This window comes from Pogoniulus pusillus, chromosome 2 (assembly GCF_015220805.1).
Source record: "Pogoniulus pusillus isolate bPogPus1 chromosome 2, bPogPus1.pri, whole genome shotgun sequence".
Lineage (NCBI taxonomy): Eukaryota > Metazoa > Chordata > Aves > Piciformes > Lybiidae > Pogoniulus > Pogoniulus pusillus.
Window position 1 is genome coordinate 45,058,590 of NC_087265.1, and position 23,502 is coordinate 45,082,091.

Consider the following 23,502-nt stretch of genomic DNA (forward strand, 5'->3'; position numbering starts at 1 on the left):
CAGCTTTAACTAGGTTAATTTTCTGCTTAGGTATACAGGTGAACCAAACGATGCGCTGCGGCATTTTAATAAAGCTCGAAAGGACAATGACTGGGGACAGAATGCAGTCTACAACATGATTGAAATTTGTCTGAACCCAGATAATGAAACCATGGGTGGGGAAGTCTTTGAAAATCTGGATGCTGACACAGGGTAAGTGAATGAAGTAAATATTGCTTGGGTTCTTTTGTCATCCTCTTACTCTGCCGCCCCTTAAGAATATGCCTTAATTTAAACTGCTGCAATGTCAAGTTCATCTAATGCTTTGAATATTCCACTTACTATATGATGAGAGACCATTCTAGATTGGAATAAGTCAGTCTTAAGGAGAAAGTAGAGAAGGTTTTATCTGGAATTCTGGTCAGCTGGAGTGTTAAGAATAGCTTGTTAGGTTGGAACTGCAGTTTAAGGGAATTAAAGCAGAATGCCTATATGCAAGTGCCACCTTGTACAAAATGGCATGCCTTTAGCATGGAATTGCTACTGCCTTGTAATTAAATTGGTTTAGTGAGACCAAGTGCAAGGTCCTGCAGCTGGGTTGAGGCAATCCCAAGCACAAATGCAGACTGGGCAGGAACTGGCTGGAGAGCAACTCTTAGGAGAGGGACTTGGGGGTGCTGGTGGGCAAGAAGCTCAACATGAGCCAGCAGTGTGCACTTGCAGCCCAGAAAGCCAAGGAGAGCCTGGGCTGCATCAGGAGAAGTGTGGCCAACCGGGCCAGGGAAGTGATTCTCTCCCTCTACTCCACCCTGCTGAGACCCCACCTGGAGTACTGCATCCAGCTCTGGAGCCCCTATTGCAAGAGGGATGTGGAGATGCTGGAGTGTGTCCAGAGAAGGGCCATGAGGATGCTCAGAGAGCTGCAGCAGCTCTGCTATGAGGACAGACAGAAAGAGTTGGGGCTATTCAGTCTGGAGAAGAGGAGGCTCCCAGGTGACCTTCTTGTGGCCTTCCAATATCTGAAGGGGGCTACAAAGAAGCTGTGGAAGGACTTTTCAAGATATCAGGGAGTGACAGGACTAGGGGGAATGCAGTGAAGCTGGAGGTGCGTAGGTTCAGGCTGGACATGAGGAGAAAGTTGTTCAGCATGAGAGTGGTGAGAGGCTGGACTGGGTTGCCCAGGGAGGTGGCTGAGTCCCCATGCCTGGAGGTGCTTAAGGCCAGGCTGGATGAGGCTCTGTCCAGCCTGATCTAGGGTAGGGTGTCCCTGTCCATGGCAGGGTTGTTGGAACTAGCTGCTCCTTGTGGTCCTTTCCAACTCTGACTGATTCTATCATTCTATGGTGTGTATTAAAGAAGAAAAGCTTTTACAAACTTTGTTAACAGTAATTCAACAGAGAAGCAGGAGTCTGTGCAACTGGCTGTAAGAACAGCAGAGAATCTTCTGAAGGAGCTCAAGCCTCAGACCATTCAGGGTCACGTTCAGCTGCGAATCATGGAAAATTACTGTCTCATGGCAACCAAGCAGAAATCGAGTGTTGAACGAGCACTGAACACGTTCACGGAAATCGTAGTGGCTGAGGTGAGTAACCCTCCTCATTTCCTCAGTCTTTTTCACACTTGGTAAACTCTTTTCTTTAACTAGTCTCACAGTTTACATTTAGCAGTAGTGGCATGTGCTGGTGACATTTGTTCTGAGGATTATCTTTTTTTCTATTAGTAAATTGGAATGCCATTGGGATGGGCTGCCCAGGGAGGTGGTGGAGTCAGCGTCCCTGGAGGTGTCGAAGAAAAGCCTGGATGAGGCACTTAGTGCCATGGTCTGATTGATTGGACAGGGCTGGGTGCTAGGTTGGACTGGATGATCTTGGAGGTCTCTTCCAACCTGGTTGATTCTATGATTCTATTTTATATTAATTTAAAAATAAAGCTGAAATAACATCTTTGGAAGACTTCAGTTGCATTGCAAAAACTCAGTTGTAACACTGACATTAACTGAAACGTGAACAGGCTGTTTGGCTTTGCTTTTTAATTCTCAGGCTTGCCAGCAGTGCATCTGATTATCTAAGTCTGTACAGTACATTCATAGAATCAATCAGGTTGGAAGAGACCTCCAAGATCATCCAGTCCAACCTAGCACCCAGCCCTGTCCAGTCAACTAGACCATGGCACCAGGTGCTTCATCCAGTCTTTTCTTGAACACCTCCAGGGATGGTGACTCCACCACCTCCCTGGGCAGCCCATTCCAATGCCAATCACTCTATCTGGGAAGAACTTCCTCCTAACATCCAGCCTATACTTCCCCTGGCACAACTTGAGACTGTGTCCCCTTGTTCTGTTGCTGGTTGCCTGGCAGAAGAGACCAACCCCCACCTGGCTACAGCCTCCCTTCAGATAGTTGTAGATATTAATGAGGTTACCCCTGAGCCTCCTCTTCTGCAGGCTGCACACCCCCAGCTCCCTTAGCCTCTTCTCACAGGGCTGTGCTCCAGGCCCCTCACCAGCCTTGTTGCCCTTCTCTGGACACGTTCCAGCACCTCAGCATCTCTCTTGAACTGAGGGCCCCAGAACTGGACACAGTACACAAGGTGCTCATTTTGCAAGCAAAAATTATTAAGTATAAGCTGCCTTCATTTACTTCATGGCAATCTGACAGAATTTAAATTCCAGGGCAAGATTATACATCTGCTTAAAATTCATCCTTAGGATGGAAAGCTTTGCTATTTTGTAGCTACTTGTAGTCATGAGCTTTATGATTAACAACAGATGCTCTTGATACCAGCACCTTTCAATAGATTTCATTTAAGCACATGCAGACACATCCAGTCCATCAGAATGTCAGGAAATGCTTGAGTTGTTGCCCCTCTTTCCCTGTGTGCTAAAGTGCTCCTTGGCTGAGCTGAATACACAGATGCTTATCTTGTCTATAAAGCGCTTCTGAGAATCACAGAATGGTAGGGCTGCAAGAGGTCTCTAAAGATCTAGTCCAGTCCCCTATTAAAAGGTTCTCTGGAGCAGGTTGTCCAGGATTGTGTTCAGGTGGGTTTTGCATATCTCCAGGGAAGGAGACTCCTCAACCTCTCTTGTCAGCCTGTTCCAATGCTCTGTTACCCTCAAAGTAAGGAATTTTTCCTTATTTTCAAATTAACCTTCCTGCATTCTAGTTTGTGCCTTTTGCCTCTTGTCCTGTCACTGAGCAGCACAGAAAAGAGTCTATCTCTATCTTCTTGACATCTGCCCTTCACTATTTGTAAGCATTGATAGGATCCTCTCTTAGTCTTTTCCAGGCTGAACAACCCCAGGTCTTTCAGCCTTGTAACATAGGAGAAATGCTCCAGTCCCCTTGTCATCTTCATAGCCTTTCACTGGATTCTGCAATAGTTCTCTGCTTCTCCTGAGCTGGGGAATCCAGAACTGGACCCAATAATCCAGATGTGGACCCACTGGGGCAGCAGAGGAAGGGAAGAGAACCTTCCCTCTCTTCCTAAGTCATCTCCAAGGCACATTGCTGGCTTATTGTTAACCACAAATAAGGTGTCTCTCTGCCTCCAGTACTGACTTCCCAATCTGCTCAAAATTGATCTGAGGTCCAGTGAATATTGATTGTTTCTCACATGGTGACACAGTTCCAGCAGGAAGAGTATTCCAGTCTGTTTAGCTCTCTCTCCAGGATTGCCTAAAATATACAGTATTAATCTCTTCAGACTTCAGTGGTGGGTTTGGAGTGTTTTTATTGGCTTTTTTAAGCCCCTGTGTCAAGCCTATTTCCAGTACAACCCTATGAAGAAGTGTAGAGCTTGAATACCAATAATGAGCCAGGAACACAGAGAGGGAGAAAGGAGCTTCTAAGTTGGCAGCTGACAGAACTACTGTCTGCATTTAGGAGGCCATTTTGGGATGTGAGCCCATTCTCATCTATTATCTTGTGCTAATGAAGGCAGGATTTTGAAAGTCACACTTGGAGCAAGATGAATCTCATCTGACACCAGCAAGCCTAGTCCTGTGGAGGCCATACCACTATCAGAAAAAAACCAAAGTTGTAGAGGTAACACCAGCAGCAGAGACAGGCAGTAGTAGTAGTCGAGGGAGGTGATTCTCCCCCTCTATTCTGCTCTGCTGAGACCCCACCTGGAGTACTGCATCCAGCTCTGGAGCCCCCATTACAAGAAGGATGTGGATGTGCTGGAGTGTGTCCAGAGAAGGGCCATGAGGATGCTCAGAGGGCTGCAGCAGCTCTGCTGTGAGGGCAGACTGAAAGAGTTGGGGCTGTTCAGTCTGGAGAAGAGGAGGCTCCCAGGTGACCTTCTTGTGGCCTTCCACTATCTGAAGGGGGCCTACAAAAATGCTGGGGAGGGACTTTTTAGGCCATGAGGGAGTGACAGGGCTGGGGGGAATGGAGTAAAGCTGGAGGTGGCAAGAGTCAGGCTGGACGTGAGGAGGAAGTTCTTCACCATGAGAGTGGTGAGAGGCTGGAATGGGTTGCCCAGGGATGTGGTTGAGGCCCCATTGCTGGAGGTGTTTAAGGCCAGGCTGGATGAGGCTGTGTGCAGCCTGATCTAGGGTGGTGTATCCCTGCCCATGGCAGGGGGGTTGGAGCTGGCTGATCCTTGTGGTCCCTTCCAGCCCTGACTGATTCTATGATTCTAGTCTGGGTCCATGCTAATAAAGGCAGGATTTCTGTCAGGTTTTATCTGAAATACTTATTTGTGTATCAGAGGGATAGATCCAGTTGAGGTGAAATACTTGTGGTCACTTTGAATGTTTCCTGAGCCTGAAGAGGACTATTTTGAGCCCAAACTTACATTCAGCCTCTTAATTATTTACCATGGTGTTTATCACGGATGGTCTTCCAGAAATAAACTTGGCCCTGGATGGAAAACATGCTTGCAAGGCAGGATCTTTGTAAAATTAACCACATAGGTTTTAGATACCTGTGAATGCCTTCTTAAAAAGAATATTAAAACCAAGGCAAACTGAAAGAAAGCCCCAAGCAGTCACCATGCTGTTTTTGACTTCAGAAGGACCACATACCGGCGCTTTTGGGAATGGCCACAGCCTACATGATCTTGAAACAGACTCCACGAGCCAGGAACCAGTTAAAACGGATTTCAAAGATGAGCTGGAATCCAATTGATGCAGAGGAGTTTGAAAAGAGCTGGCTTCTGCTTGCAGATATCTATATTCAGTCTGCCAAATACGATATGGCTGGTGACTTACTGAAACGCTGCCTTCGGCATAACAGGGTAAGTGAATGCCCATTACAAGTATCACAGTATCACAGTATCATCAGGGTTGGAAGAGACCTCACAGATCATCAAGTCCAACCCTTTACCACAGAGCTCAAGGCCAGACCATGGCACCAAGTGCCACGTCCAATCCTGCCTTGAACAGCCCCAGGGACGGTGACTCCACCACCTCCCCGGGCAGCCCATTCCAGTGTCCAATGACTCTCTCAGTGAAGAACTTTCTCCTCACCTCCAGCCTAAATCTCCCCTGGTGCAGCCTGAGGCTGTGTCCTCTTGTTCTGGTGCTGGCCACCTGAGAGAAGAGAGCAACCTCCTCCTGGCCACAACCACCCCTCAGGTAGTTGTAGACAGCAATAAGGTCACCCCTGAGCCTCCTCTTCTCCAGGCTAACCAATCCCAGCTCCCTCAGCCTCTCCTCATAGGGCTGTGCTCAAGGCCTCTCCCCAGCCTCGTCGCCCTTCTCTGGACACGCTCAAGCATCTCAATGTCCCTGTTAAACTGGGGGGCCCAGAACTGAACACAGTACTCAAGGTGTGGTCTGACCAGTGCAGAGCACAGGGGCAGAATGACCTCCCTGCTCCTGCTGACCACACCATTCCTGATGCAGGCCAGGATGCCACTGGCTCTCTTGGCCACCTGGGCACACTGCTGGCTCATGTTCAGGCAGGTATCAATCAGTACCCTCAGTAACCTCAGTAACCTTCTATTTTAATTCATCTAAATGGTTAGTTTTCACCTGAAACATGATTTCTTTTTCCTAGTTACCTGGTAATTGATTTAATAAGGAGATATAGCCTGGATGTTAGGAGGAAGTTCTTCACAGAGTGATTTGCCATTGGAATGGGCTGCCCAGGGAGGTGGTGGAGTCATCATAGAATCAGCCAGGTTGGAAGAGACCTCCAAGGTCATCCAGTCCAACCTAGCACCCAGCCCTATCCACTCAACCAGACTATGGCACTAAGTGCCTCATCCAGTCTTTTCTTGAAGACCCCCAGGGACGGTGCCTCCACCACCTCCCTGGGCAGCCCATTCCAATGGCAGTCACTCTCTCTGTGAAGAACTTCTTCCTAATATCCAGCCTATACCTACCCTGGCACAACTTGAGACTGTGTCCTCTTGTTCTATTGCTGGTTGCCTGGGAGAAGAGGCCACCCTCCACCTGGCTACAATGCCCTTTCAGGTAGTTGTAGACAGCAATGAGGTCAGCCCTGAGCCTCCTCTTCTCCAGGCTAAACAGGCCCAGCTCCCTCAGCCTCTCCTCATAGGGTTTGTGCTCCAGGCCCCTCACCAGCTTCGTTGCCCTTCTCTGGACATGTTCCAGCACCTCAACATCCTTCTTGAATTGAGTGGCCCAGAACTGAACACAGTACTCAAGGGGTGGTCTGACCAGTGCTGAGTACAGGGGAAGAATAACCTCCCTTGACCTACTGGCCACACTGTTCCTGATGCAGGCCAGGATGCCTTTGGCTCTCTTGGCCACCTGGGCACAATGTCCTCTGTGATTAACTCTGTTCTTGACTTAGAGTCACATAGGAATTCATCATACAGAACTCTAATATAATTGATTTTTATTACAGGTGTTTTAAATCAAGACTCTCTTTCTCTCCAAGTTAATAAAGGTGTCTTTTTTTTCCAGCTACAGGGATTTGAAACATTCAAGCAATTAAGATGTTTGTATGATTATACAGAAGCTTACCTCATTAAAATTTTGAATTGATATTTGTATTTTGCAGTCATGCTGCAAGGCTTACGAATACATGGGGTACATAATGGAAAAGGAACAAGCATATAAGGATGCAGCAATAAATTATGAGATGGCCTGGAAATATGGAAACCAAACCAATCCAACAATAGGTATGTATATGTAGCCTACACATGATTTCAGGCACTACAGCAGAAAAGAAACAGCTACCCTACACCAGAAAGACTGCTCTTGATTTTCCATAGAGATAGATTATCATGTTGAAACCTCAGATGTTTAAAAGTGTCCATAACAGTCACTTCAGAAGACCCAGTGGGAAGAAGTAGCAGCCTTATCATAGAATCAACCAGGTTGGAAGAGACCTCCAAGATCATCCAGTCCAACCTAGCACCCAGCCCTATCCAGTCAACTAGCCCATGGCACTAAGTGCCTCATCCAGTCTGTTCTTGAACACCTCCAGGGACTCCACCAGTTTCTGCTTAGTGTTTTAGTACAAGGTTTGGTCCAAAGCAGTTTTAGTTTGCTCTTTGTGAAGCAATTTCCCTGTAAGTACAGCATTAATTTTTAATAACATCTTTATGGTTATGCAGTTTGTACTGTCACTAGTAGAGAGCTTTTTATAATGCTGAATATATATCTGATGGTGGCAGATTGTTGGTTTATTTCATTGCAAAAATCAGGCAAATTATTTGTTTACATAGCTATGGCTTTATATGAGTAAAGGTTTAAAAAAGACATTTCGATGTCTTTAAAGTATATCTAGTTTTAAAAAGATGGTTAACTGAAAACTTGGGATAATGCTTAGGTTGCACTTTAGCATAGGCTTCAATTAACTATCCAAACTTAGCATGTCCAGAGAAGGGCCATGAGGAAGTTCAGAGGGCTGCAGCACCTCTGCTGTGAGGACAGACTGAAAGAGTTGGGGCTGTTCAGTCTGCAGAAGAGGAGGCTTCTTGTGGCCTTCCAGTGTCTGAAGGAGGCTGACAAAAAAAGCTGGGAAGAGACTTTTTAGGCTCCCAGGGAGTGACAGGACTAGGGGGAATGGAGCAAAGCTGGAGGTGGGGAGGTTCAGACTGCAGGTGAGGAGGAAGTTGTTGAGCATGAGAGTGGTGAGAGGCTGGAATGGGTTGCCCAGGGAGGTGGTTGAGGCCCCATGGCTGGAGGTGTTTAAGGCCAGGCTGGCTGAGACTATGGCCAGCCTGCTCTAGTGTAGGGTGTCCCTGCCCATGGCAGGGGGGTTGGAACTTAGATGATCCTTGTGGTTCCTTCCAAATCTGACTGATTCAATGATTCTAATTAGAACTCAAATTAGAATTACAGTGTCCTAATTATTTGTGTAATTTAGTTAACCCTGACTGATTCTATGATTCTAAACAGACACCATTTTTGCCTATTTTAACATGGGAAACCCTTTATGAAAGAGACACATAGGATAAAATGCCCTTTCTTACTCAACACCTAGAGTCAGTTTCCATCTTCCAGGGATGGTGATTCTTACAAATTGAGTTCCAAGTTTTAGGGCTATGCTTATGGCCTTTTAAAATTGCATACAGCTTGTGGTCCTTAATATGTAGTCTTTTTTGTGCCCTCTATTTATGGATTTATTTCAAATGTTAGAAATTGCATGCTTATAAACTTTATTGTTTTCAATCAGTCCTGCCCAGGCTGACACATTTAAGCTGTACCTCTTGAAAGTACTGACCTGAGAGGTTGCTATGTAACTCAGCCATGGGAGGTGTTTTTTGTGGGTTTGTTTTTTTTTTATCAGTGGTCTGCTGACAGTCGAACAGAAGTGCATTTTAATGCCTACTTTGTTATTTCTATCCTGTGGGGTTTCCCCCCACCCCTTTCTGTCCTGTAATAATGGAATTGCCTTTACAAAGGGACAGTGTATTGCAGGTCACAGTGAGAAGCTCTGTGGGGTACCGCAGTAATTGAAAGAGCACAACCATTATGTGTTCTCTGTAGTAACACATGCTCTCCAGAATAATGTATCCTTTTGATTCAAGCATAGCTATCAGTGTGTAAAGGACTTTTATGTACTATCTGAAGTGACTTTCAGTAGAAATGTTGACCTCAACAGGCTTAGATGAGAGAATACCAGAAAACAAATCTACTAACTTTAGAAACATGTGGTGACCAAACTGAATTTGCATAGGACATTTTAGTTTCTCAGTACAGGGACTGAAATTGTCACCTTTCCCTCCCCCCTCCTCCCCCCTCCCCCCCTATTTTTACTTACAGGATACAAGCTGGCTTTCAATTACCTGAAAGGAAAGAGATACGTTGATGCAATCGATGTTTGCCATAAGGTAGAATCTGCATGTGTACTTAATACTCTGTCTACAGTAGCAACCTTCTCCTACATGCTGCTTCTTTTTTTTTGGTCAGAAGGCTGGCTTGTATAAAAAGCCTGATTAAATTATATATCCTCTAAGTAATCTGCTTTCTCCTGAACTCCCTGGTCACCAGGTACATAAGAGATGAAGGGGCTGGCTTATTGTATGTAAAAGCATATTCAACTGGCAGCACTTTCTTTCTGATTGCAGCTCTGTAAATCAATACAGAAGTACAGCTGAAGAAGTTAATCAAATATTAATATCAGAAGACAGTGTTAGACAATACTTACAGTATTGTCTTTGGATCATACAAACATGTACAGAGCAGATGCCAAATAAGAGGCTGCTGTTACAGAAGCAGAATGAACATTATTAATTAACATTTATTAGCATTAATAATGAAATACTTTCATTTCCCCTAAAAAAGTAAATATATTTAACTGGAAAGGACAAATTGAATGAAAGGATAAGGTAATGGAGGGTATTAAGAGCCAGATGATCAAGTATAGTAAGAAAGAGATTGTGGGAGTCAAATACATGAGAGCAGTGTATCATTGCAGAGAAAGAAAACTTAAACCCTTGGAAATGTCTTCAGAGCTCACTTTGAATGCCTGCATTTCAAACCACACAGAGACTTTAGCTCTTGACTCCTGTGCCTTTCACACCAAGGTGACAAGGCAGGGTGAAAGAGAAGCAAAGTGTCTTTGATAAAACTGTTCTTGACCTCCATTTATGTAGTCTCTAGCTACAGTTAAATATTTATGCCTTCTTAAAATAAACTTGTGTGATAGTTTGGGTGTTACCTGCCCCCCGCACACAAGTAAGAAAATCACCCAGACTAGACTCAGCTGCTCTGGAAAATTGAATGAAGCTTTATATTTACAGCTTAGCACAATACACAAGTAGGTATTTACAATCTATACAGCTAGAGACAGAAATATACAAGTTAAAAAGGTAATGCAGAAACACAACAGCCCTCCCAGAAACCAGAGTCCCCTGGAGGGGCTCCCAACCACCCTTCCATGTTATTCCCACCCCTCTACATTATCCCAGACTTTGCCTTGCATTCAAGGTGAGTTTAGAGGGTTGGACAGGGGGGTTAGGAAGCAGACGGATTAGTCAGGCAGCAAGTTAGGTTAGAGAGAGAAGTTCATGCAGCCCCAGAGAGCAACTCTGTTATCTATGTTTGTGTTCTTGTTTTTATCCATCTCAGCAAGCCTATGAGTGCAGGAGACATCACCATTGTTTCCTTTTCACAGCCTGTCATCTAATTCCTCCTACCAAAATATCCCAGCTAGGCTCCAACTAGCACAACTTGTCATGTTATTTTAGTTTTAGATTGTGTAAGATCAGTGATAAGGAAGATAACTACATACAGTTTTTTTTCCTTCTAGCCTTGTCTTTTGAGTTGTTTTGTCTTTTAACAGGTCCTTGAAGCACATCCAAATTATCCAAAGATCAGAAAGGAAATACTTGACAAGGCCCGTGCATCACTAAGAACATGATACCTGAAAATTTTGGGTGGGGGAAGCTTGGGGCATTTTTTTGTTCATTTTGTATGGCTCATCAACTTGTTTGATTAATTTTACTTTGGAAGCTATGGATGAAATGCTTCAGTGACAAAGACTTTATCAGCACAAGTGTATTGTGAATACGATTATCTTAGTTATACTGGAGATCTGTATTATATTTAACAGAAATCTGCAGCCCTGCAAGAAATCATCTTTATTCTCATTCTTTGTGATAGACAAGGTGTCATCCAATGTCACAGATGGATTTTACCAGCATTATATAAATGTTTCAAAGCATAGAGCTCAGTGTTTTGTGTTGTCCATTTGAAACAGCACTCAGAACAACATCCTGTATTGCCTAGTGCAGGTGCACTGCTAAGCTTCCATGTTTCAGTTTGGGCATTGCCCAGTGCAGGTGCACTGCTAAGCTTCCGTGTTTCAGTTTGTGCATTTCCCAGTGCAGGTGCACTGCTAAGCTTCCATGTTTCAGTTTGTGCATTTCCCAGTGCAGGTGCACTGCTAAGCTTCCATGTTTCAGTTTGGGCATTGCCCAGTGCAGGTGCACTGCTAAGCTTCCATGTTTCAGTTTGTGCATTTCCCAGTGCAGGTGCACTGCTAAGCTTCCATGTTTCAGTTTGTGCATTGCCCAGTGCAGGTGCACTGCTAAGCTTCCATGTTTCAGTTTGTGTGTTGCCCAGTGCAGGTGCACTGCTAAGCTTCCATGTTTCAGTTTGTGTATTGCCCAGTGCAGGTGCACTGCTGAGCTTCCATGTTTCAGTTTGTGTATTGCCCAGTGCAGGTGCACTGCTAAGCTTCCATGTTTCAGTTTGTGCGTTGCCCAGTGCAGGAGCACTGTTAAGCTTCCATGTTTCAGTTTGTGCATTGCCCAGTGCAGGTGCACTGCTAAGCTTCCATGTTTCAGTTTGTGCATTTCCCAGTGCAGGTGCACTGCTAAGCTTCCATGTTTCAGTTTGTGCATTGCCCAGTGCAGGTGCACTGTTAAGCTTCCATTAGATTTGAGAAAAGACCCAAATAAGCAGCCTGTCCTTCCCTAAGGAACCTTGAATCTTCTGCTGTAGGTTTCTCCTGTCTGCTTGAGCACTGGCAATCACTGTATACATAACTGTCCCAGGGATGATACAGGCTCCTTGTTTTTTTACCTCTAGGACAATCAGTGTGGTAGAGCTTTGAGAAAGATTTAGGAGACTGAATTAAACTTAATGATACAGGAGTGAAATGAGGAACATGCAAGGATCTGGAATTGCTGAGGCTAGGGTGAATTGTAAGGTAGGTGGACTTTGGGGGTCAGCACACAATGGATTTTTAAACTGCTGTTCTGTTTGGGGGTTTTTCCCACCGTGAAAAGAACAAGTACTTACACCTTAGCAAGGCAATTGCTAGAAGAGCAGCATCTCTTTATAGACTGCCTTATTCATACAAGATCAGTGTAGTTTTGCTTCCTCAATAACAAGCTTAGAATAAAAATAGGTGAGTTTATATCAATCCATGCAATATTTTTTTGTCAAAAAAGACAAGACTAATCTGGTGTTATCATGAGTAGAATATGGACATTACCTTCTCATGAGATGGTTGGATAAAAGATAAGGTCATGAAAGTGAGATAAAAAAATTAGTTGATAGAGATTGAACTGAGATTTTGAGCTTTTAGTGGCTAAGTTTTGGTGAAGAGGTTTATTCCTAAATGATGCAGGGAAAAGGTTTCTGAATTCCTGTTAGTCACTTTGAGCATATGTAGTCCCTAGTGTCTTGTTGTAGATGAAGTCTTTGAAAGAAGAGTGCAGATGAGACTCATCTTTGGATTTTGTTTTTCTCCTGACAAGGTGGCTTTAGATCTTTAGAGGAAAGCCTTGAGCTAATACAGTGTCCCCAAAAGACAAAAATGCCATTTCTTATTTCCATTGTAGCTCATATATGCAATTTCTATTTATTTATTTACATTTCTTTTCTCTGCAGAAGGAATGGCTTCTTTCATTTCTCTTTACTGCAGCTAATTGAAAGTGTTAATCTCAGTGCTTTCCTTCTGCTTTTACAGTGCACGTAGCATGCTTTTTTTTCCTTCTTCTTTTTTTTTTTTTGCCTTTCTTAATAGATGGTTTTGAATGGAAGAGACTCCTGGGATGGAGGGGAGTCAGTAATGCTCATTTCAAAGAGCTGAAGTCTTTAGTGTGGTGTTGCTTAGCAACCCATCTTCCAGTTTTGCCTTTGAATAAAAGAGGAGAGTGAAGCTGTGGTTCCTATTGATTCATTCACTGAAACTGGAAATCTAAGCATCTTGTAGCTATAGCAACATATAAGCCATAGGTATCTCTTCCTCTCTAGCCTTTCTTTTCCCCTTTTTTTTCTCCTGCAGGTACAGAATACCTAGAATATCTTCAAGAGGATATCTAAATATTTTTTGTAACAGTGTATAAAATATTATTTCTGTGTTTAATTCCCTACTACTCCCTTCAGATTTGTACTGAAACTAGAAGGATGGTCTAGAAGGTACTCACAGAGAGTGATTTCCCATTGGAGTGGGCTGCCCAGGGAGGTGGTGGAGTCACCGTCCCTGGAGGTCTTCAAGAAAAGCCTGGATGAGGCACTTAGTGCCATGGTCTAGTTGACTGGATAGGGCTAGGGGATAGGTTGGACTGGATGATCTTGGAGGTCTCTTCCAACCTGGTTGATTCTATGGTTAAATAAAATAATGACTAGAATTAGCTATAATAGCTAAGCTATCAATCAATACTCTTGTAGAAAAATAGAGGAAAAGTAATTTTCAGGGTTTTTTCCCCCTGGTCTTGGACTATTTTTGACTAGTTAGCTGTCAAATGTGGTTCCAGCAATTTTTGGAAAGGCTCATGAACAGGCAGCTCTGGTTTAGTAACTCATTCCATTGATGAGGAAGTAGCTTTATAAACATAATAGTCTAAACAGTGCATATAGTATTAGAGAACTTGTTGCAATTTCTTCAGAGGATTTATCTTTGAAAGTCATCCAGGAGACACTTCAGGAAGGTCTGACTTAGTGGGGGTGGATTCTGGCTCTTGAGAAGTTGATCATAAAGAACTCATTAGTGTGTTCCTCATACAATCCTGAATGGGAAAAAAGCAGGAAGAGAGATTAAGGAACAGTTTCACTCCTATAGCTTGTGACTGCCACTTTTTTAGTAAGAGCACTATTTTGCTAGTTTTCAACTGTGGTTTTGATTTCTGGCTGCATTTGCCCTATGGTTTATCCTTTGCTTCATTTTACAGTGAAATCAGAAACATTTTAAAGCAATTCAGTGTTCAATAATCAGTTGTTTAGAATTGGACTGTTACTGCAAAATTCATATGCTTTTATCTCTGCCAAAACTTATGGTGCTTGCTGAAAGAGGAACTAGGTGAATGATTTAAATCATTTAACTAGGTGAATGGTCTAAATCTTGCAGTCACAGAACTGCTTTGTTTGGAAAAGACATATAAGATCACAGGAGTCCATCCTAACTCTACAAAGTCAGGATGTCCTCAGCTCCACATCTATGCATCTTTAAACACTTACAGGAATGGTGATTCAACTGCCTTCCTGGGAAGCCTGTTTTGATGTTTGGTAACTTTCTGGTCAAGAAGTTTCTTCTCATCTCCAGTCTAAATCTCCTCTGTAATTCATGGCCATTTCCTCTCATCACTTGTTGCTTGAGAGAATCATCACAGAACTGTAGAATGATTGGTCTTAGAAGAGACCTTTAAAGGTCATCTAGACCAACTGCCCTGCAGTGAGCAGGGACATGAGATCAGGTTGCCCAGCACCCTGTCAAGCCTGATCTTGATGTTGAAGGCCAGAACAGGCCTAAACATGCCCTGGCTTGCTCAAACATGTTTTTCTGTTCTCCCTGCTTCTTCTGATGGGAGAAGCAACCACAGGAAAGGAAGACAAAAGGCCCTGATGCCTCCATGTCTGTCCAAACTTGTTTACAGGATACTCACATGTGTTTATCCATTTGTTTGTGCTCTGCCCTAAAAAGGTAGAAGTCAGCCCTGGCTTAACCTAATATGGTTAAGCTTGGCAAAGTGCCATTCTGATTGGCTGATCTATGGCCGAAGAACCATTAGACTTGGGCCATATAGATAACAAGAGATGAGCAGGTTAAGACAACATGCCTCTGCTTTAATGTGCTCCATGCTTCTGGCAGTGCTCTGCCTCATTGCCTCACTGCCATTGCATCCCGTCACACTCTGCAACGTTCTGCATGCTAGTAGGTCTCCCTGAAGCCTTCTCTCCAGGCTGAACCCCCAGATTCCTCTGCCTGTCCTCACAGCAGCCCCCTGATCATTTTCCTGTGTGTCCTCTGGACCCACTCCATCAGGTCGATGTCTTTATGTTGAGAGCATCAGAGCTAGGTGCAGTATGCCAGGACCAGAGCAGAGCGAAGTGCTAGAATTGCCTCTCCCGATCTGCTGGGTGCTCTTCTTTTGATGCAGCCTAGGATGCAGTTGGCCTCTGAGCTGCAAGTACACACTGTTGGCCCATGTCCAGCTTCTGATCCACCAGAGCTCCCAAGCCCATTTCCACGGGGGTGTTTTGTATCATCTCCTCCCACAGCCTTTCAGGCTGTTGTAGAGACCAATAACATCTCCCCTAAGCCTCCTATTTTCCAGACGAAACAACTCCAGTTTCCTCAGCCACTCTTCATGAGACCTGTTCTCTGGACCCATCACTAGCTTTGTTGCCCATCTCTGGACATGTTCCAGCACCAAAATGTCCATCTTGTAGCCAGAGGTTCAAAACTGAACACGGTACTCCAGGAATGACCTTACCAGTGCTGAGTACAGGGGCACAATCACTTCCCTGGTCCTGCTGGTCATACTACTCCTGAATCAAGCCAGAATGCTGTTGGTATTCTTGGCCACCTGGGTACACTGCTGCCTCATATCCAGGTGGCTGTTTATCAACATGCCAAGTTCTTTCTATACTAGGCAACTTTCCAGCCACGCTTCTCGAAGCCTGAAGTGTTGTATGTAATCTGCCTCAGCCCATCAATCCAGCCTGTCCTAGTCCCTCTGTGGTACCCTACTCTCAAACAGATCAACATTCCCTCCCAATTTCATGTCAAACTTTCTGACAGTGCACTCAATGCCCTCATCCAGATCACTGATAAAGATTAAATGAGCTCTGGGAAACTCCATCTGTAACCAGCAAACAACTGGATTTAACTCTATTCACTACCACTCTTTGGATCTGGTCACCCAGCCTGTTTTCATCCATCAAAGCTTCCACCTATCCAAGCCATGAGCAGCCAGTTTCTCCAGGAGGATATTGTGGGAGACAGTGTCTAACACTTTACTAAGCCCAGGTAAACAACAGCTTTTCCCTCATCCACTAAGCAGGTCACCTTGTAGAAGGAGATCAGGTTCATCAAGCAGGACCTGCTCTTCATGAACCCATACTAACTGGGCTGGATCACCTGGTTGCCCTGCACGTGCTGCGTCTGCTAGAAGTGATCTGCTCAAAGTGATCTGCTCCCTGATCTTCCCTAGTGCCGAGGTCACACTGACAGGTCTGTATCTCTCTGGATCCTTTCTGGCCCTCCTTGTAGATGGGCATCACATTTGCCAATCTTCAGTGAGCTGGGACCTCCCCAGTTAACCAGGAGTCAGTCTGCCTGTTAATACAGGCTTTATTCTGGGAAACAGCAGCTTTTGCTGGGTTCATTCTAGAAACCTACTTGAGTTTTGTGCTACAGAAAGCTGAATGTTAGCCATGCTTGTCTTAGGTGCTGTAGTACTTGGCATGTTTCAGACCTCAGCTTTCAAAGCTATAGGGGAAGATTTTAGCATGCTAGAAATACCAGAACACCTTAATGAAGCTTTAGACCAGAATCACTCACAGTTAAGATTAGTTCAGTCATAAAATGCTGCTATTAATAACTGTGTCACTGCTGTAGGATCAGTACAGCTACTGTCAGCTCTCCAGCAGATTGAGCTACCTGCAGCTCACTGTGCTGCGACCAACTCTGGAGTGCTGGATTGAGACGGAGCTAAGTGCTGCTTTCCTTAGAAAAGAGGGAGAGAGAGACTGTACCTGCACACACTACTGTAAAGGAAGTTAGTAGCAAACTTCGTTCAAAAATTAAAACGCATTTTTATAGAAAAAGAGACTTTTTTTTTATATCAGTTACCCTGGGAAGCTTTGCATTGTGAAGGAAGGGAGCTCAGTGTGATATCCTTTCTTTCAAACTCTGATCTCACCTCGAAGGGATTTTGTGTTCTGTTTCCCAGCAACGTGAGCCGGGAGTGCGTGGTCAGCCCTGTCTTGCATGACATAACGCTTAGGTGATTGAAGAAAGAACCGCAGCACCCTGCCGGCGCGCTTAAAATGCAATCTGTAATTTAGATGTTCAAGCATGCATCGATCTGCGTGCCCCGCTGCGGCGCGCATTATGTCACTGTCTGAAAATGTCATTTTCCTCGGGATACACGGGGCGGATGAGCGAGTGCGGCGCTCCGCTCCAGCAGCCGCCCTTCTCCGCAGGCCCCGCAGCAGGGCTGCAGCCGAGAACCCCTCGCCCCGCGCCGCTGAGGCCCCCTGTCCACCCGCCCCCACCGCTCCGCCGGCAGGCTCCCGCTGCGCGCCCCCTCCCCTCCGCCGGCAGGCTCCCGCTGCGCGCCCCCTCCCCTCCGCCGGCAGGCTCCCGCTGCGCGCCCCCTGCCCTCCGCCGACAGGCTCCCGCTGCGCGCCCCCTCCCCTCCGCCGGCAGGCTCCCGCTGCGCGCCCCTGGCCCCCGGCGGCAGCTGCCTCGCGCACCTGGGCGCCAGGTGAGGGCGGGGCGGGGCGGGGCGCGGGCGCAGGCGCGGAGCCGCCGCGCGCACCTGGCGGCCGTTGAGCGGAAGCCGCCGCCGCGCGCTCGGCTTCAGGCTGCCCCCTCGGCTGCGGTCTGCTCGCTCGGCTTCGGTCTGCTCGCTCCGCGGCCGGCCTCCCGGGCGGGGCGGGGGCGGCGGAGAACGCCGGGCTCTCCCTGTGCCTGCTGCCGCTCCAGCGGTCGTCTTCGCCCCGCCGGACGAGGTGAGTCGGGAGGCGCGGGGAGCCGCTGGCCTGGGCGGGGGGCCGGGAGCGGCGGCGGCTGGGCGCGCCGTGCCGCTGGCTCTCCTCTCCGCCAGCCGCCCGGGGCCGCGCGGCGAGACTGCGAGCGGGAGGGAGCCGCGGCACGCGGGTCCGGGGCAGAGCGCTCTGGAGCTCGCCTATGGCAGGGAGTCCTCTCGGACTCCTGCGCACTCTTCTCCAGCCGCACGCGTTCCCGCACTCACGCCGCACACCGTTCCTTCAAGTTCTACCACCGCGGCCAGCACCAAGGGCCTTCCCGCTCTGCGTGCCCCGCTCTGGCAAACGTGGAACGGGGTGAGGAGCTCCGGCCGCGGAGAAGGGCGCTGCTGTTTGTGAGAGGGGTAACGAGGGCTCCGGGAAGTGCGGGCTGCCGCCCGGATACGCCCTGCAAACCAAAAGTATTGACTGAGGGAGGTGTCTCTTGTCCGGTACTGAACCCGCCCGTATTTGCCCGCACTGATTCGATTACAGTAGGGTGATGGTTTCGTTGCCTATATTGCCGGATTCCTCTGCTGTATTTCATTCTGCGTTTCCGAGTTCCTCTGCTCTGTTTCAGGGGTGACCTTACTGCTGTCTACAACTACCTGAGGGGTGGTTGTGGCCAGGAGGAGGTTGCTCTCTTCTCTCAGGTGGCCAGCGCCAGAACAAGAGGACATAGCCTCAGGCTGCGCCAGGGGAGATTTAGGCTGGAGGTGAGGAGAAAGCTCTTCACTGAGAGAGTCATTGGACACTGGAATGGGCTGCCCGGGGAGGTGGTGGAGTCGCCGTCCCTGGAGCTGTTCAAGGCAAGGTTGGACGTGGCACTTGGTGCCATGGTCTAGCCTTGAGCTCTGTGGTAGAGGGTTGGACTTGATCTGTGAGGTCTCTTCCAACCCTGATGATAGTGTGATACTGTGACTGTGATACTGTGATCCTACATGAAGTGCTTTCAAGTGACTAGGTTGTGCCTTTTCTCAGGCAGTTTGTTAACTTTTTTACACGGCAGGTGTCAGTACTTACAAGTATTTTCTTGGCGGTGGAGAGCTTATAGGAAAGGTGAATGGTAAATAACCTTAGTGTCCTTAAATGTTTTCTAACCTCATCTAAAATGTGCTTGTACAAAGCAGTATTCACTAGTGCGTGTTTTTGTTGGTTACAGAAAAACCCTTCCCGTATGAATTTGATGTGTGCGTTTCAGTAGTGTTTTATATGCTAGTCTGCAAACCAGCATCTTAAATTACTGCTCGAGTCTCGACTAAAGCCAGTCCGAGGCTGCAAAGCTGAGCAATAAAGACTGAGACAGGACAGCCAGCTTGTGGGTTTTGGTTTCTTTTTTTAGCTAGGCTTACTCAGTGGCTTGGTCAGTTTGGCATCTGCCACTATCATCTTAAGTCTGCTCAAAAACATAGCAGAGGAAAAATTAAGATAGTAATTTGGGCTCTCTATAACTATTTTTGTTGCCCTGTGGGAAGGAGCAGAGGATTATTTTTCCTGCTCCTTGTAACTGCTGTTGCCATTTAATTTTGCCCCTTTTGTTGGGGGGGGGGGGGGGGGGGGGGGATAATACCAATGGCAACCTGAGTATCTGCTGTGAAAATAAGAACAAGATTGCCCTCTCTGTGACATTTCCTCACGGTCTAGTTCTAGATGGCAAATTGTGCTGCTTAGAGGCATTCCTTTTTGCTTTGCTGTTGCCTGGTCTGTTCCAAAACTAGTGTAGGGCTTTCCCTTTCTTTGGATCAAATGTGGAGAGCCATAATACGAATGACTGATCAGGTTACCTGCCAGCACCGATGAGTTTCTTCTTCTAACCTGTTCACCTCTGTGCTTATCTTCTAGAGGACATGAAAGTTCCTCACATTTCTGCACCACCAAGTGCTAGATGTTGTCCATTTGTGAAAAGCATGATTTTACTTGCTTGCTGTCTTACACTTGTCTGATTTTATCCCTAGGATTTGCTGATATCATGTGTCCTAGGAAATAGTTCTGCTTACAGATTGAGAAATCATGTCACAAAACTACTGATGGTGGTGTAGTAATTAAATCATATGGTCAAATTACTATTTGTTGTTAGGCAAGATTATTTAGCAGTGAAATGGAGCTGGAAAAGAGGCAGTCAAGTGAGGAGAGGAGGAAATTGAAGACACCTTTGGGAGATTGTGCAAAGATTAGTTTAGCAGTCCCTGATTCAGTAAACCTAAGCAAATATCAAAAGATCCATGAGGAAACTTGCTTAGTATTACACTTATAATCTAGAAAAAAATAGAGTTTAAGACCAATTAAGAGGTGTGATTTCAAGCCTTGCAGTTAATGCTGAGATGTTCCTATTATCTTAGTAATATTACTACAGTCAGGAAAACAGCAACAAAAAATTCCCTTGGTTGTGATCCAGGGATTATTTTCTAGTGTGTAAGTGAAAATCAGGTATTAATCCTTCAAAGCTGAAACACCACTTTACAGCTTCTTGCTGCTTGTTTGTCAACAGGGGATTTTTAGGGACAGTCTAAAATTGTTTTCAGACACTCAAACCAGTCTGACTGAAAAATGAAGCTGAAGAGTTGAGTGAAATTTAAATTTAAGTTGTGTTCAGTCTGTGTAGTCCTAGAAGTGCAAAATTAAGTCATAAATATCTTTTGTTAATATATGGTTAGTGTATACACTTAATATGCTATTTCTCCTCACTGGCATAGTGTGAAAAAAAATCTGCTGATTTGGGTTATCTTGACATTTTTAATTGATAAAGAAATAAATTATTAGGTACAGTGTTCAGACCAAGCTAACAAAACCTCATCTGCGTGCTGACTACTGTAGTGAGGCTTTCTTGCAAGCCAGAGCTTTTGCAGACAGTCTGACATCAGAGTTAGTGGGTGGCAAAATGTAGCATAGACTGTGTGTTAACACACTACCCATGTGATGTGATTTGAAGTAGTGTAGCAGCTGTTTTTTGGCACTTTTGTAGTACATACTCGGTTTTTTTGGCTATTTTCTTCCTTTTTTATTGCTGTTGGTTTGGTTTTGTTTGGAGAAACAAATAAAATCCAGCTTCTGGTGTTTAGGGCTAATTGTTTCCAAGTGCCGTAAGGATGCAGCCTACTATTAGTGAAAATAACACTAACAAATAGAAGATTAAACACTTTGCTAAACAGTCACCTCAGGGAGTTTAATCGTGCCACATACTTCTTCAACATGTCCTGGAGGATGGAAGAGTAGCTTGATCTGTGCTTGCTGACATTGCCACAGAAACGTGAGGCATTTTTGGCTTGTAAAAATTGTATTTCTGACTACAAAACTATCCTGGTAAAATCTGTAAGTAAGATACAGCTTTCATGGAAAAAAATTCTTTGGACAATCTAGTCTCTGTTCTGGAAACTGCTCCTATTTTGTGTGACAAAGAGCTCTTCTCTCACTGTAAGCGATGTCCCTATCAGATATTTGGTCGTTGAAACTACACTCAGCATTTGTCTATAGCAATGAGATTTCTGTATGTTTGTGGCAAATGAGTCCTTGTTTGTCTACTTCACCTCAGCTACACATACTATACCAAGGCTTTCACTCGATTCTTTCTTTAAGAAAGAAACATCATTTGCACTTGTCACAGCACGCTGCCACATTTGCTACTGGAGTGTACCAATCCACATTTAAGTCAATAAACAGCTCATTTAACTCAGGTGAGTTGTTTTCTCATTTCTAGGCACACAGATGTAGCAGCTTGCTGTAGTTATGCCTGAGCAGCCAGGACAGGTGTATCCAATAAAAGGAAGTATGTTGTCAGAAAGAAGTCAAAGCCTATGTAGGTAAAAGTGAATATACTTGCATAAGAAAACAAATGCCAACTAAAATGCTTTGTGCCCGTGGTTACTTATTAAGTTTGCTCATTGTACTCTTTAGTGACATATGTCTCTGAAGACAAATGTGTGCAATACATAGGTAGTGTGAGAAATATTCTGGATAGAAGTTAGGTTTTGGTTATTTTGATTTGCAGATATCCTGACTAATATGTTGATGAGTATTGTAAATATTTGCACATGCTTAATTTGTACAGGAAATAATCCCAAATAAAAACAGTAATTTAGTTTATGGTCTTAGTAAAACATACATATTTTTGATGTTTCATGACGAATATGTTAATGTGTCAGCATTAAAGCCTGCAGCAACATAAAGCTGAAGTATCTGCTAAAAATCCAGGGAAGAATTATGTGGCATTTTCTAGTCTATTTTTCCTTTTTGTGGCTTGATGTAATGAAGCCAAAGCTCGGTTAGTAAACCCCAAAGCAGGAAAAAAAACCACTGTGTAGTGAGCTTAGCATAAGTAAATATTGCTACATTAATTGAAATGCTGAAGATGTACGGTGGAAATCTGGCAACTGCCAACTTTAACTCTTTAGTTGTAAAATTGATTTTAGAATCTTTCTGATACTAAGACAGTTGACAGATACATGAGCCATACTGTGCAAATTTTCTACCCTTTAAGTAGTCTCATCCCAGTCTCTTTAAACAAAAGAAACTGTTGTAAATAATTGCCTTAGATACTGATTAAATTCTCCGTTTGAAACATAATCTCAGTGTTAAACAATCAGCATTGTTATAAAGAACTAATTTTAACCTCTCTTCTCTTGACCTGTCATATACTTAGTGTTCTTTAAGGCATAATCTTCCTCTTGCCAAGGAGAAATTTAAGTTTCCTTACCTAGAGGAAGTTGGAGAACGTTATTGTGTATTTAGTGATGTAAAAGGAATTAAAGGGTAGCAATGTTTGGAAATGAACTAACCAAGACGATCAATACTAATGCATCCCCTCTCCAATTGAGTGCCTGGTTGGCTATGCCTATTGACTATGCAAGAGCTAAGCTGCCAGACCTCTCTTAAGAGTAAGTACTTAAAATATATAGAAATGCTTTGTCTTGTTCTGTTTGAGGAAGATATATTTGTATGACCTGTCGATTCCTAAGCTTTAAGATTTTTCTAGTATCATTATGTGCTTGTGCATAGTGCAGAGAAACAGCAATGTGATTTTCTTTTTTGTGGAGTTACAAAACCACTCCTGGTTGTTGCAGACTCAGGCAGAGCCCGTGGAGGTTTATCAATGGTAGTTTCACAAGTTACAATCTGCTTGCTGGGTGCTGAGCTGTATATATGCTTAGTGTATTGAATTTACACAGCAGAGTTGGAAGGTCATAACTGACTGCAGAGGTGGCCTCTGTGAGAAGAGACCGGAGGCTGCACAAGTGCTGGACACAGCTGTTTCCAGCCAGCTCAAAAATGGACCCACTGCTAGCCAAAGCTGAACTACTCAGTGTAGCAGGTGGTGCCTCTGTGAGATGTTAAGAAAGGGTAAAGCATGCTGCACAGCAGCTGTGAGAGAGGATTGAGAAAAATGTGAGAAACGACTTCGTGGATATCAAGATCGGTGCAGAAGGAGGGGATGAGGAGTTCCATGTGCTGAAGCAGATATTACCACGCAGACCATAGAGGAGCAGCAGGTGGAAATGCCCTGAAGGAAGCTGCAGTCTCTGGAGAGCAGGATCAAGATTCTGGAAGAAGATGACCTATGGATGACCCACGCTGGAGCAGTTTCTGCTTAAGTACTGTACTAAATCGAGAGAAAAGGATAAAGAGGAAGGAGTGGCAGAGACACAAAGCGTTACAACTCTTGTTCTTCATCCC

General features: G+C 45.0%; 3 protein-coding genes across 8 annotated transcripts in view; 2 read left to right on the forward strand and 1 right to left on the reverse strand.

The window, feature by feature from the left end:
- Window positions 1-13,021, forward strand: part of TTC21B (tetratricopeptide repeat domain 21B) — a 54,752-nt gene extending 41,731 nt beyond the window's left edge. For 3 of the 4 annotated variants that reach the window (XM_064163835.1, XM_064163844.1, XM_064163855.1), the window contains 6 exons: window positions 31-192; window positions 1,366-1,561; window positions 4,998-5,222; window positions 6,959-7,079; window positions 9,172-9,239; window positions 10,694-13,021. In XM_064163835.1, coding sequence (XP_064019905.1) covers window positions 31-192; window positions 1,366-1,561; window positions 4,998-5,222; window positions 6,959-7,079; window positions 9,172-9,239; window positions 10,694-10,771 — 850 coding nt within the window. In that variant the 3' untranslated portion in view covers window positions 10,772-13,021. The remainder of the gene's footprint in view (window positions 1-30; window positions 193-1,365; window positions 1,562-4,997; window positions 5,223-6,958; window positions 7,080-9,171; window positions 9,240-10,693) is intronic. The other variant, XM_064163848.1, reaches the window with a different exon arrangement.
- A 619-nt stretch (window positions 13,022-13,640) lies between these two features.
- LOC135187423 (uncharacterized) lies at window positions 13,641-18,382 on the reverse strand. Its single transcript, XM_064166121.1, has 4 exons — window positions 18,292-18,382; window positions 18,059-18,244; window positions 17,628-17,996; window positions 13,641-13,871 (listed from the first exon to the last, which is right to left on the reverse strand). Exons 1-4 carry the CDS (start codon window positions 18,380-18,382, stop codon window positions 13,801-13,803), a joined length of 717 nt encoding a protein of 238 aa, XP_064022191.1. The 3' UTR covers window positions 13,641-13,800.
- Window positions 17,735-23,502, forward strand: part of GALNT3 (polypeptide N-acetylgalactosaminyltransferase 3) — a 28,923-nt gene continuing 23,155 nt past the window's right edge. For all 3 annotated transcript variants that reach the window (XR_010306808.1, XM_064163923.1, XM_064163932.1), the window contains exon 1: window positions 17,735-17,820. The gene's annotated coding sequence lies outside the window, so the exon portion shown is untranslated. The remainder of the gene's footprint in view (window positions 17,821-23,502) is intronic.